At 43.8% G+C, this 13,100-nt stretch overlaps 1 protein-coding gene across 1 annotated transcript in view; it reads right to left on the minus strand.

Annotated features, from left to right (window-relative positions):
- trdn (triadin) overlaps nt 1–13,100 on the minus strand; it is a 353,412-nt gene that overhangs the window by 96,451 nt on the left and 243,861 nt on the right. Inside the window, exons 42-46 of the mRNA XM_033022051.1 lie at nt 12,469–12,519; nt 10,643–10,693; nt 10,085–10,135; nt 5,480–5,524; nt 3,519–3,569 (exon numbers count right to left, since the gene is read on the minus strand). Of these exons, the coding sequence (XP_032877942.1) occupies nt 3,519–3,569; nt 5,480–5,524; nt 10,085–10,135; nt 10,643–10,693; nt 12,469–12,519 (249 nt within the window). The remainder of the gene's footprint in view (nt 1–3,518; nt 3,570–5,479; nt 5,525–10,084; nt 10,136–10,642; nt 10,694–12,468; nt 12,520–13,100) is intronic.

The following is a 13,100-nucleotide window of genomic DNA, read 5'->3' on the forward strand; positions in this document are numbered from 1 at the left end:
TGCCAAATTCAGAAATTGTGTATCAACATTTGCAAAATAAACCCAATTACCTTTTGCCTTTGGTTCAGCTAAGGGTTTTATCGGCGTTTCTTTCTTAATTTCTATAAAGAAAATCATAATAATACTTTTATGCATGTGAGAATTATTTGTCTGACAATGTTAAAGCCCATCTTAATGTGATATCAATACATTTTCAGGGCAATAAGTCCTGGACAAAAGTGAAACTTAATGAATGAAATAGAAAAATATATTGTACTAGATGCATTTCTCCTGCACATTGCTAACGTAGAGTTGAATGACCATGATAATACTTACACTGAGAGATTTTTCTAGTTAATATACTAAGGACTAACTGTGAGCAGAAACCTAAACCTAATAAGCAGAGGAATAAGTGGAAATTGAAGCAACTGTTCCTTTTCCACATGACTAGCTGGTTGGCCAAGAAAAAAGAAGCAAATTATTATGATTTTCTTGTCTCACAGTGTAGGGCAGGCTTCAGAGAGGAAGGATATTGCGTTGAAGGATCAGGATAGTGAAACAGCTTGGGTACAGATAGAGAATAACAAGGGGAAAAAAACACTAGTGGGTGTAATTTATAGACCTCCAAATAGCTGTGACGCTGTTAGTCAGAACATAAATCTGCAAATAGTTGACGCATGTAAAAAGGGAACTGCTGTAATCATGGGGGACTTCAATTTTCATATTAATTGGGCAAACTAAACTGGGCAGGGTAGACTAGAGGAAGAGTTTATAGAATGTATTAGAGACGGGTTCCTAGAACAGTATGTCACAGAACCGACAAGGGGGGAGGCAATCTTGGATCTGGTCCTGTGTAATGAAGCAGGATTAATTAAAAATGTCATAGTTAGGGACTCGTTGGGAACAAGTGACCACAATATGGTCGAATTCCATATTCAAATAGAAGGGGAGCAGGTTGAAACTCAGGCTAGGGTGCTTAGTCTAAATAAGGGGGATTATGAAGGTATGAGGACTGAGCTGATCAAAGTTGACTGGGATAGCAGACTCAAGAATAAGACGGTACATGAGCAGTGGTGTACGTTTAAGGATCTACTGTATAACCTTCAAGAAAAATTTATTCCTATGAAGAAAAAAAGGGGTAAGGGTAAGAACAGTCAGCCATGGCTCAGTAAAACTATAAAGGATAGTATTCGGCTGAAGGCAAGGGCATATAAGGTAGCCAGAGATAGTGGGAGGGTAGAGGATTGGGAAGCATTTAAAGGTCAGCAAAAAATAACTAAGAGATTAATTAAGACGGGGAAAATAGACTATGAAAGGAATTTAGCGAACAACATAAAAACTAATAGTAAGAGTTTTTATAGCTATATAAAAAGAAAAAGGGTGGCTAAGGTGAACGTTGGTCCATTGGAGGGTGAGACTGGAGAGTTGTTGGTGGGGAACATGGAAATGGCAAAGGCATTAAACGAGTATTTTGTATCAGTCTTCACCATAGAAGACACAAAAAATATTCCAACACTGGATAAACAGGGGGCGGTAGGAATGGAGGAGCTAAATACTATTAAGATCACCAAGGAGGTGGTATTAGGGAAATTAATGAGACTGAAGGAGGATAAATCCCCTGGGCCTGATGGATTACATCCAAGGGTCTTGAGGGAGATAGCGGTGGGGATTGTGGATGCATTGGTGATAATTTTCCAAAACTCCCTGGAGGCAGGAACGGTCCCAGTGGATTGGAAAATGGCCAATGTAACACCTATATTTAAAAAAGGAAGTAAACAGAAGGCGGGTAACTATAGACCGGTTAGTCTAACATCGGTGGTGGGTAAAATGTTAGAGACAATTATTAAAGAAACACTAACGGGGCACTTGGATAAACATGACTTCATCGGACAGAACCAGCATGGTTTTGTGAAGGGGAAGTCCTGTTTAACGAATCTGCTCGAATTCTTTGAGGAAGTAACAACCCGGGAGGATAAAGGGGAACCGGTGGATGTGGTATACTTGGACTTCCAAAAGGCTTTTGACAAGGTGCCACATAAGAGACTATTGCTAAAAACAAAAAATTATGGGATTGGGGGTAATATATTAGCATGGGTAGAGGATTGGCTAACAAATAGGAAGCAGAGAGTGGGGATAAATGGTTCATACTCGGGATGGCAACCGGTAACTAGCGGGGTTCCGCAAGGGTCGGTGCTGGGACCCCAGTTGTTCACAATTTATATAAATGATTTGGAGGAGGGAACCAAGTGTAATATATCAAAATTTGCGGACGATACAAAAATGGGAGGAAAAGTAGGGGATGAGGAGGATAGGAAGAGTCTGCAAAAGGATATAGATAAGCTAGGTGAGTGGGCAACAACTTGGCAGATGAAATTTAATACTAATAAATGTGAAGTCATTCACTTTGGGAAAAAAAATGATAGGGCAAGTTATTTTCTAAATGAGGAGGAGCTGCGTTGTAATGCAACGCAAAGGGATCTAGGGGTATTAGTACATGAATCACTAAAAGTTAGTATGCAGGTGCAGCAAGCAATCAGGAAGGCCAATGGAGTTTTGGCCTTTATTGCTAGGGGGATTGAGTATAAAAACACGGAGGTCTTGCTGCAGCTGTACACAGTATTAGTGAGACCACATTTGGAATACTGTGTACAGTTCTGGGGTCCATACTTAAGAAAGGATGTACTAGCCCTGGAGGCAGTGCAGCGAAGGTTTACAAGATTAATTCCTGCAATGAGGGGATTGACATATGAGGAAAGGTTAAGTAGGCTGGAACTCTACTCTTTGGAGTTTAGAAGAATGAGAGGCGATCTCATTGAAACATATAAGATCGTGAGGGGCCTTGATCGGGTGGATGCACCGAGGATGTTCCCAATGATCGGGGAAACTAGAACTAGGGGACATAGTTGCAGAATAAGGGGGGGCTCTTTTAAAACTGAGATGAGGAAGAACTTCTTCACCCAGAGGGTGGTTAATTTATGGAATTCACTGCCCCAGGGAGCAGTGGAAGCAGAAACGTTAAATATATTTAAGTCTAAAATAGATGGTTTTTTAGCTGCCAAGGGGATAAGGGGCTACGGGGAGAGGGCAGGGATATGGACCTAGGTATGGTTAGTATAGTAAGACCTGAGTGATCTCCTGGACAAGTGTCGATCGCCTGGATTGGGGTCGGAGAGGAATTTCCCGGATTTTTTTCCCGAATTGGACCTGGGTTTTTATCCGGTTTTTTGCCTCCCCCAGGAGATCACAAGGTTCTTGGGGTGGAGAGGGGTGATAGCGGTATAAAGGGGAGGGTAGTGTCTTGTGTTCTGTGTCTTGTGTCTACTGTTTGTGGGTAAGTGTGTCTGTTTAGTGTTCAGCCATGAGCGAATGGCGGTGCGGGCTCGACGGACCTGGTGGTCTACTCTCGCACCTACTTTCTATGTTTCTATGTTTCTATGTTTCATTTAGCAATTGGTCTTTTTCTGCCCAACAGCTCCGCTTGCTGATAAACTTGAAATTTAAGAAAGTTCTATCCACAATTGCAAAATAAACCTAATTACCTTTCTCCTTTGGTTTGGTTGAAGGTTTTCTCTGCTTTCCTATTTTAATTTCTGCAAAGAAAATGGTTGGTAAACTTTTAGAAATTATGCATGCAAGAATTATTTGTCTGACAATATTAAAGCCTTCTTAATTGGATATCAATGTCATTTTCAAGGCTAATAGGCCTCAACAAAAGTGAAACACAATTAGCAAAATTGAAATTATTAAACCATGCAATGTATAGAAAGTTAACCTCTAAAGTTCAAAGTGTTCTGAAAAAGTTGCACTAAGAGACTCCACCACAACAGTAAAATATCTCAGAGATCATCATCTGACAGATTCTGATACCAAGACACAAAAATAAATACTTGGATAAATAATGATCATTTTAAAGAACATAGAGGTTGAGTGGCATCCAGGCTTATGTATAGAATACCAGAGCTTAGAGTACAAGTTCCCCAGGCATTCATCATGGTGCATGACAACTGCACACACAAATGTTCTGCCTGCCATATTGGTTAAATGCAGACAACAATGGCCTGTGTTTTAAACAGACTTCAAGCTGGAGGTATATGCTAGTGCAGCAGTTCTCGTAGCTGTCATAGTCCTGATTCAGAAAGACCAATTCAAAGCTGAAACTAAGTGAGTAATCTCAGTAACCATAGAATTACCATCCGTTTGTTGTAAAACTCAAATGGTTCACTGATGTCCTTCAGGAGAAGAAACCTGTAATCCTCATGCAGTCTACCCTATAAATAATTCCAGGCTCTTTAAAACAGTCTCAGATATAGGATAATTGGAAGCAACAATAATACAGGCATTATCCAGACTTTGAATAACTGTTAAAAATTATTGGAATTCTGTTAATTAAAACATTTCAAAACAGTGTCCCTCCCGAAATCTTTATGCTCTTCCTGTTCAGCTTTTGCTAACTTTCAACTTCAGAATTTCTAGCCTTTTAAGCAACCTCAGTTTTAATAACTGCACCATTGGAGTCATGCCATCAACTGTCAAAGCCCTTCAGCTCCTCCATGACACCTACGACACTCACGGAGGTGGAAGGGGTTATGATGAGAATATTGTAATTCTGCAACTGGATATAGAGCGGTTGAGATGGTGGGCAAATTAAATATAATGTGGGATAGGTGATATACCTCTTGTCCTTCTTAATAGAGATCAAGAACTTAGATATAGGAATGTATTGCCCGACAAGGTGGTTGAGGTATATTTGTTTGAGGCCTTCATAAGGGAATTGCAATTACAAGTAAACTGCAGTGCTCAAGAATAGTTGCAGAGTTGAACTAGTTGCATTTCTCCTGCAGGTTGCTAACATAGAGTTGAATGACCACAATATCTATTGATAGATTATTCTAGTTAATGTACTAAAGAGGAATTGTAAGCAGAAACCAAGACCTCATAAGCAGAGAATGAATGGAATTCTAATAGGCCTGTCCCACTTACGCAACTTTTTCGGCGACTGCCGGCACCCGTCATAGGTTGTTGCAGGTCGCAGAAAATGTTCAACATGTTGAAAATCCAGCGGTGACCAGAACAAGGTACGACTCTTTGGACGACTACTCATGACCATACAGGTTTCACCCCGCGCCGGGGTGTCACCTGTGTGGTCGTGAGTAGTCTCCTCAGTCGCCCAAAGAGTCGTAGCGTCTTTCTGGTCGCCGCTAGATTTTCAACATGTTGCAAATTTTTGGCGACCTGCAACGACCTATGACGGGTGCCGACAGTCGCCATAAAAGTCGCGTAAGTGGGACAGGCCCATAAGCAACTCTTCTTTTTCCATGCGTTCCTGGAGACATGGCTCGCCAGTGGGCTAAGAAAAATGAAGCATTTTATTCTGACATTCTTATCTCGGTATAGGCCAGGTTTTACATGGCAGCTGGTCATTTTCCTGCCCAACTGCTCCACGTTCATAAACTTAAAATTCAGAACTTTTCTACCCATATGTGCAAGAAAAATTAATTACCTTTCTCCTTTAATTTGGTTGAAGGTTTTCTCTCTTTCTTAATTTCTACAAGGAAAATGGTTGTTAAACATAGAAAATATACATGTAAGAACTATTTGTCTGACAATATTAAAGTACATCTTAATTTGATATCAATGTCATTTTCAGGGCAATTAGGTTTCTTACAATTCTTTCGGTAAATTGGGGGTAGCGATATTACTGTTCAGAAGATTGGGAGATTTTAATATTTATTCAGAATAAAGGATGATCTGGACATAGAAACATAGAAAATAGGTGCAGGAGTAGGCCATTCGGCCCTTCGAGCCTGCACCGCCATTCAATATGATCATGGCTGATCATCCAACTCAGTATCCTGTACCTATCTTCTCTCCATACCCCCTGATCCCTTTAGCCACAAGGGCCACATCTAACTCCCTCTTAAATATAGTCAATAAACTGGCCTCAACTACCTTCTGCGGGAGAGAATTCCTGAGATTCACCACTCTCTGTGTGAAAAACGTTTTCCTCATCTCGGTCCTAAAAGATTTCCCCCTTATCCTTAAACTGTGACCCCTTGTTCTGGACTTTCCCAACATCGGGAACAATCGGGACAACATAGATAGAAATAAATGTTTCCCATAGTGGAAGGTAGAGAATCAAAGGTCACAAATTTAAGGTGATTGGGAAAAGGTGATGCGTGCAAAAGTATTTTATTCACACAGTGAGTGGGGATATGGGAATGGATTGCCTGATAAGGTGGTAGATGCAGATTTAATCAAGGCTCTCATAAGGGATTTGGAATCAGGATTTGAGAGAAGTGAACTGTAATTCTATGGAATAGCTGAGGAGTTTCTCCTGCAGTTTGCCACCCTTGAACGACCATGATAATGTTCTATTGATAGATTATTCTAGTTAACGTCATCATCATCATCATCATCATTGTTGAAACCATCAATGGGCACAGTGCCTTACAATGCTATATACGTCAGTGATCGCAACTTTTTTATTTTATTTATTTTTTTTCAAAATATTTTTATTAGAAGCAAACATGTTATGGTAACCAGCAACCCACAGCCGTCGCCTTACCTGGAGCCTGGACTCTGCACTGGGCCTGCAGCCTCCACGCTGCTTACTCCCACTCTCCTGGACTTAACTCCACTGGGTCCTAGCGCCTGTCTGCCCAGCCGTGCTAACCTCAGTGGCTGCGCCACTGACCCTCCCCCATCCCCCCCCAACCATGTCACACCCGCTCTTCCCCACCCACCTTACAGCCCTCTCTCCCCCCCACCCCCTGACCACCCACCACCCCTCCAACACCCACAACCCCCCCCCCCCCCACACATCGCCCCGTCCCCAGTCTACCCACCTGCCTTCCTCTGGCCCCAACTCCCACCCCTGCCGGGTGTTCACCATCCCCCCCGACCTCCCCCTCTCCCCCACCCAACGGTCTGTCCTCAGCAGAGGTCTCACCTTTGTCCCCCTCCGTCCCCATCTCAATGAGTTCCGCGCCCACCATGACTTGGAGCGCTTCTACCGTCGTCTCCGCCTCACAGCGCACTTCCATGAGAAGGAGTCCTCGCCCCCTAATGATGACCCCTTTTCCCGTCTCCAACGCACCCCCGCCTCGTGGAACCCCCCTCATAAAGTCCCGGCTCTGGAACTCTTCATTCAGAACTGCCGCCGCGACGTCAACCGCCTCAACTTCTCCACTCCCCTGTCTCACTCCAATCTTTCCCCCTCTGAACGCACTGCCATCGAATCACTCCGCAAAAACCCAGACTGGGTCATCAAACCAGCCGACAAGGGAGGTGCCGTGGTAGTCTGGCGCGCCGATCTCTACAAAGCTGAGGCCACGCGCCAACTCTCGGACACCTCCTCCTACTTACCCTTGGACCATGACCCCACTGACGAGCACCAGGCCACCATTTCTAGCACCATCACCGACTTCATCAATTCCCACGCCCTACCTGACCAAGCCTCCAAACTCATCGTTCCCCAGCCCCGCACGGCCCGTTTTTACCTTCTCCCCAAAATCCACAAACCCGGCTCTCCCGGCAGACCCATTGTCTCTGCGTGTTCGTGCCCCACCGAACTCATCTCCACATACCTTGACTCCATCCTATCCCCCTTGGTCAAATCCCTCCCCACCTATGTTCTAGACACCTCAGACACTCTCCGCCGCCTCCACGCATTCTTCCACTCTCTGGGCCCTCACCCCCTCATCTTCACCATGGATGTCCGGTCACTCTACACCTCCATCCCCCACCAGGATGGCCTCAGAGCCCTCCGGTTCTTCCTCGACCAGAGGAGCAACCTATACCCAGCCACTGACACTCTCCTCCGCTTAGCGGAGTTGGTCCTCACCCTCAATAACTTTACATTTGACTCCTCCCATTTCCTCCAAACACAAGGCGTAGCTATGGGCACACGCATGGGCCCCAGCTACGCCTGCCTCTTTGTCGGGCACGTTGAACAATCCTTGTTCGAGACGTACCAGGGCCCCATCCCCGACCTCTACCTCCGTTACATTGACGACTGCTTTGGTGCCACCTCCTGCACCCACACACAACTGACTGACTTCATCCACTTCACCACCAACTTCCATCCGGCACTCCAATACACCTGGACGATTTCCGACACTTCCCTACCATTCCTTGACCTCACCATCTCCATCGCAGGGGACAGACTCCTGACCGACATACATTACAAACCCACTGACTCACATGGCTATCTGGACTACACGTCTTCCCACCCTGCCCCCTGTAAAGACTCCATCCCCTACTCCCAATTCCTCCGCCTACGCCGCATCTGTTCCCAGGATGAGACATTTCATACCAGGGCATCGGAAATGTCCTCGTTCTTCAGGGAACGGGGATTCCCCTCCGCCACCATAGATGAGGCTCACACCAGGGTCTCATCCATACCCCGTAACACTGCTCTCTCTCCCCATCCCCGCACACGCAACAAGGGCAGAGTCCCTCTGGTCCTCACCTTTCACCCCACCAGCCGGCAAATACAACACATAATCCTCCGCCATTTCCGCCACCTCCAACGTGACCCCACCACTCGCCACATCTTCCCATCTCCCCCCATGTCTGCCTTCCGCAAAGACCGCTCCCTCCGCAACTCCCTCGTCAATTCTTCCCTTCCCTCCCGCACCACCCCCTCCCCGGGCACTTTCCGTTGCAACCGCAAGAAATGCAACACCTGTCCCTTCACCTCCCCCCTCGACTCCATTCAAGGTCCCAAGCAGTCGTTCCAGGTGCGACAAAGGTTCACCTGTATCTCCTCCAACCTCATCTACTGCATCCGCTGCTCTAGATGTCAGCTGATTTACATCGGTGAGACCAAGCGTAGGTTGGGCGATCGTTTCGCCGAACACCTCCGCTCAGTCCGCAATAACCTACCTGACCTCCCGGTGGCTCAGCACTTCAACTCCCCCTCCCATTCCCAATCCGACCTCTCTGTCCTGGGTCTCCTCCATTGCCAGAGTGAGCAACAGCGGAAATTGGAGGAACAGCACCTCATATTCCGTCTGGGGACCTTGCGTCCTTATGGCATTAACATTGAATTCTCCCAATTTGGCTAGCCCGTGCTGTCTCCTCCCCTTCCTTAACCCTCTAGCTGTCTCCTCCCACCCTCCCATCCGCCCGCCCTCGGGCTCCTCCTCCTCCTCCCCTTTTCCTTCTTTCTTTCCCCACCCCCCATCAGTCTGAAGAAGGGTTTCGGCCCGAAACGTCGCCTATTTCCTTCGCTCCATAGATGCTGCTGCACCCGCTGAGTTTCCCCAGCAATTTTGTGTACCCTATGTTATGGTAATGTATAGTTACATGTTATAGTAAAAAACTTTTCATGTACATCAATCATACATTATTAAAATTTTCAATTGTAGATCGATTCCACTTTCGTTTTTTTAAATATATATAGATAGAAAGAGAGAGAAAGAAAAAAAAGAATTACAAATGTCAATAAAGAAAAAAAAGTGGAATGAATTACTAATAATACGTCATTGGAGATAGGTTCCCAGATTATAAAGTATAACTTTTCATCTAATCCTGAGTTCAAGCTTCAGTTGGGTTTCCGTGCCGGGCCAATCTATGCCCTCAAATAGTTAATGAACGGGGACCAAGTGATCGCAACTTCAACTGAAGTGTGGATGGTCGTTGGCTCGCTAGGAGCTCATCCGCCCTTTGACAGGTCTTATTTTTGGGCCTGCTTTGGGTCCACAGCCCCCTCTTCACCTGGCAAACCAGGTGGGAGAGACGGTTTAGTTGCTGACTATCCGACCATGGAGCAGGTAGCACGGGATTACTTGGTACCCGTGGTGGGGGGAACTCCCCTCGACCTGACCCAATGTACTAAGGATGTACTATATGCAAAAACGTAAACGAAATAAGCAGAGGAATAAATTGAATATGAAGCAACTATTCTATTTCCACATGTTCCTGGACACATAGCAGGCAGTTTGGCCAAGAAAAAATAAGCAATTTATTATGAATTTTTGGTCTTGAGGATAGGGCCGCCTTTCGTGTAGCAGCTAGTCTTTTCCTGCCCAACCAGTCCACTTGTTCATAATCTTGAAAATTAGGAATTCTCTACACAAATTTGCAAAATAAACCTAATTACCTTTCTCCTTTGGTTTGAGTGAAGGTTTTCTCTGCTTTTCTATTTTGATTTCTACAAAGAAAATAATTCATAAACTTTTAGAAATTAGGCATGTGAGAATTATTTGTCTGACAATATTAATGTCCTTCTTATTTTGATATCAATGATATTTTCAGCACAATTAGGCTTGAACAATATGTGAAACGTGAGTAGCAAAATAGAAAAATATTGATCAATGTTGTACTCGCTGCATTTCTCTAGCAGGTTGCCAGACTTGAATGACCATGATAACAGTTCTATTGATTCTAGTTAATATACTAAGGAGGAACTGTAGCCAGAAACCTAAACCAAATAAGCAGAGGAATAAATGGAATACGAAGCAACTCTTCTTTTTCGATGTGTTCCTGGGCACATGGCTGACTGGTTGGCCAAGAAAGAAGCAGCAATTTATTTTCTGGTCTCACGGTGTAGGGCAGGCTTCATTTAGCAGCTGGTCTTTTTCTGCCCAACAGCTCCACCTGTTTATAAACATGAAATTTAGGCATCATCTATCCACATTTGCAAAATAAACCTAATTACCTTTCTCCTTTGGTTCGGTTGCAGGTTTTCTCTGCTTTTCTTCTTTAATTTCTGCAAAGAAAATGGATGGTAAACTTTCAGAAATTTTGCATGTAAGAATTATTTGTCTGACATATATTGAAGACCTTCTTAATTTGATATCAATTACATTTTCAGAGCTATTAGGCCTGAACAAAAGTGAAACATGATTAGCAAAATACAAAAATATTAAACATTGCAATGAGAATGTGTGGAAACTCTAACCTGTCATAGAGTTTTCTGAACCATATAGATAATTTGCACTTGAAGATTGCACCACTAATAGCAAAATATCCCAGAGATCATTATCTGACAGAATCTATTTCCAAGCAATGTACAGTAGAGAGGTTTCATTACATAGTCCAGAACTGACCTAAAACTTCATTAACAAGACTTTTTTTCCCCTGAACTGGATTGAACTCCTTTCGGTGTTTGTATAAATATACAGTATCCGTTGTAAAGGGTTTCATTCCTTTTGTACAGGGCAATGAAAGTAGTTTTGAGTGAAGGCCCCTCACATAACTGTAGTTTTGTTTCACTTTTTCCTTGAGGAAAGAAACGGCTACATTTATGTACAGAATCCATGTATTAGAGGTAGAGGGAATGAAAGTTTAGGGAGTTTGTACAGATGCCAATGTAGCAGGCTGCTTTGCTCTGGATGGTTCCAAGCATCTTGACAGTACCCATCAAAGCAAGTGGAGTGTATTCCATCCCACTTCTGACATATCTTGAGGAAGGTGGAGATTTGGGTGCATTTGTGGATAGATTTTAAAGGTCTCAGAACAGTAAGAGGAAATACTTTATACTTTATAAACACACAATATTCTGACTTTCACAAGCAGGGGCATGAAATGCAAAAATGAAGAAGATATGCAACTTTGTAAATCACCATACTCGATACATCTCGAGTGTTGTGTCCAGATCTGGCCACCATGACCTTAAGTCGATGGAAGACTTAGGGTGGGGCAGAGAGGCAGTGAGCACGTTTCTGGTGATGAGAAACTTTTGGGAAAGTCTGAGAAACTGGTTTTGCTGGTCTGGAGAATAGGAGAACATATGATAAAGCTGTTCAGAATTTAGGAGGGTCTGGTCAGATAGATAGAGAGGTATTGTTACTATTGTGGAAAGTCAAGTATCAAAGATCAAACATTTAAGGATATTAGGGTTATTGGGAGCAAAAGTATTTTGGATATGGGAATGCATTGTCTGACAAGGTGGTAGAGACAGATTTAATCAAGGCTTTCAACGGAATTGGGGTGGGAGATTGCAACCCTCACGTGGTCCACCCTGTTTCGACAAATGCAATCAACCCGGCGTGCACAATCAAATAAGATCAAATAGAACAAGTTGTCCGACAACTTTAGGCTGTGCACGCCATACGCAAGAAGAAGAAGTACAGGGAATTGGAATCAGGATTTGAGGGGTAAAATGCAGCTCTATGGAATAGCTGAGGAGTTGCCCTCGCTACATTTCTCCTGCAAGTTGCCAGACTTGAATGACCATGATAACAGTTGTATTGATAGATTATTCCAATTAATGTACTAAGGAGGAACTGCAGCCAGAAATTTAAACCAAATAAGCAGAGGAATAAGTAGAATACAAAGCAACTCTTCTTTTTCCACAGGTTCCTGGACACATGGCTGGCTGGTTGGCCCAGAAAGAAAAGCAATGTATTATGATATTCTGGTCTCACAGTGTAGGGCAGGCTTCATTTAGTAGCTGGTCTTTTTCTGCCCAACAGCTCCACCTGTTCATAAACTTGAAATTTAGGAATTTTCTCTCCACATTTGCAAAATAGACTTAATTACCTTTCTCCTTTGGTTTGGTTGAAGGTTTTATCTGCTTTTCTTCTTTAATTTCTACAAAGAAAATGGCCAGTAAAATTTTTGAACTTATACATAAAACAATTATTTGCCCAACAATATTAAAATTCATCTTGATTTGACCAATTATATTTTCAAGGCAATTAGGCATGAACAAAATCAAATATGTATTGAATATAACTGAAAAATATTAAATTATGCAGTGATAATGTATAGAAACTCTCGTGTGCAGGCAGGACGTTAAAGGACAAGAAGCCGAAGCCAAGAAGTGGAAGCCAAGATGTCGAAAGATCATCACGCCTTAAAGCCAAGGTACTGACCGGACACTAGGCCGAAAGGATATGAAGCCGAATGGACACCGCGCCAAAACAACAAGACGCAGAACGGACATGATGTCGAAAAGCCACCGAACCGACATGATGTCTCCGGGGACGGGATTTGTCCGAGAGCTTGTCAGCGATTGGTCCAGACCCCTGCGTCCATCACATCACTGGCCGGGGGGGGAGACGGAAGTGTGGTGGGAAGCTTGAGCTTACATTTGTAAAATAGTGGCAGTGACTCCAAGCTGCTGTGATTGCCGCAGAGACTTTTCGACGTCATGTTCGTAAATAGGTAAA

The sequence above is a fragment of the Amblyraja radiata genome, chromosome 5, assembly GCF_010909765.2.
Source record: "Amblyraja radiata isolate CabotCenter1 chromosome 5, sAmbRad1.1.pri, whole genome shotgun sequence".
Lineage (NCBI taxonomy): Eukaryota > Metazoa > Chordata > Chondrichthyes > Rajiformes > Rajidae > Amblyraja > Amblyraja radiata.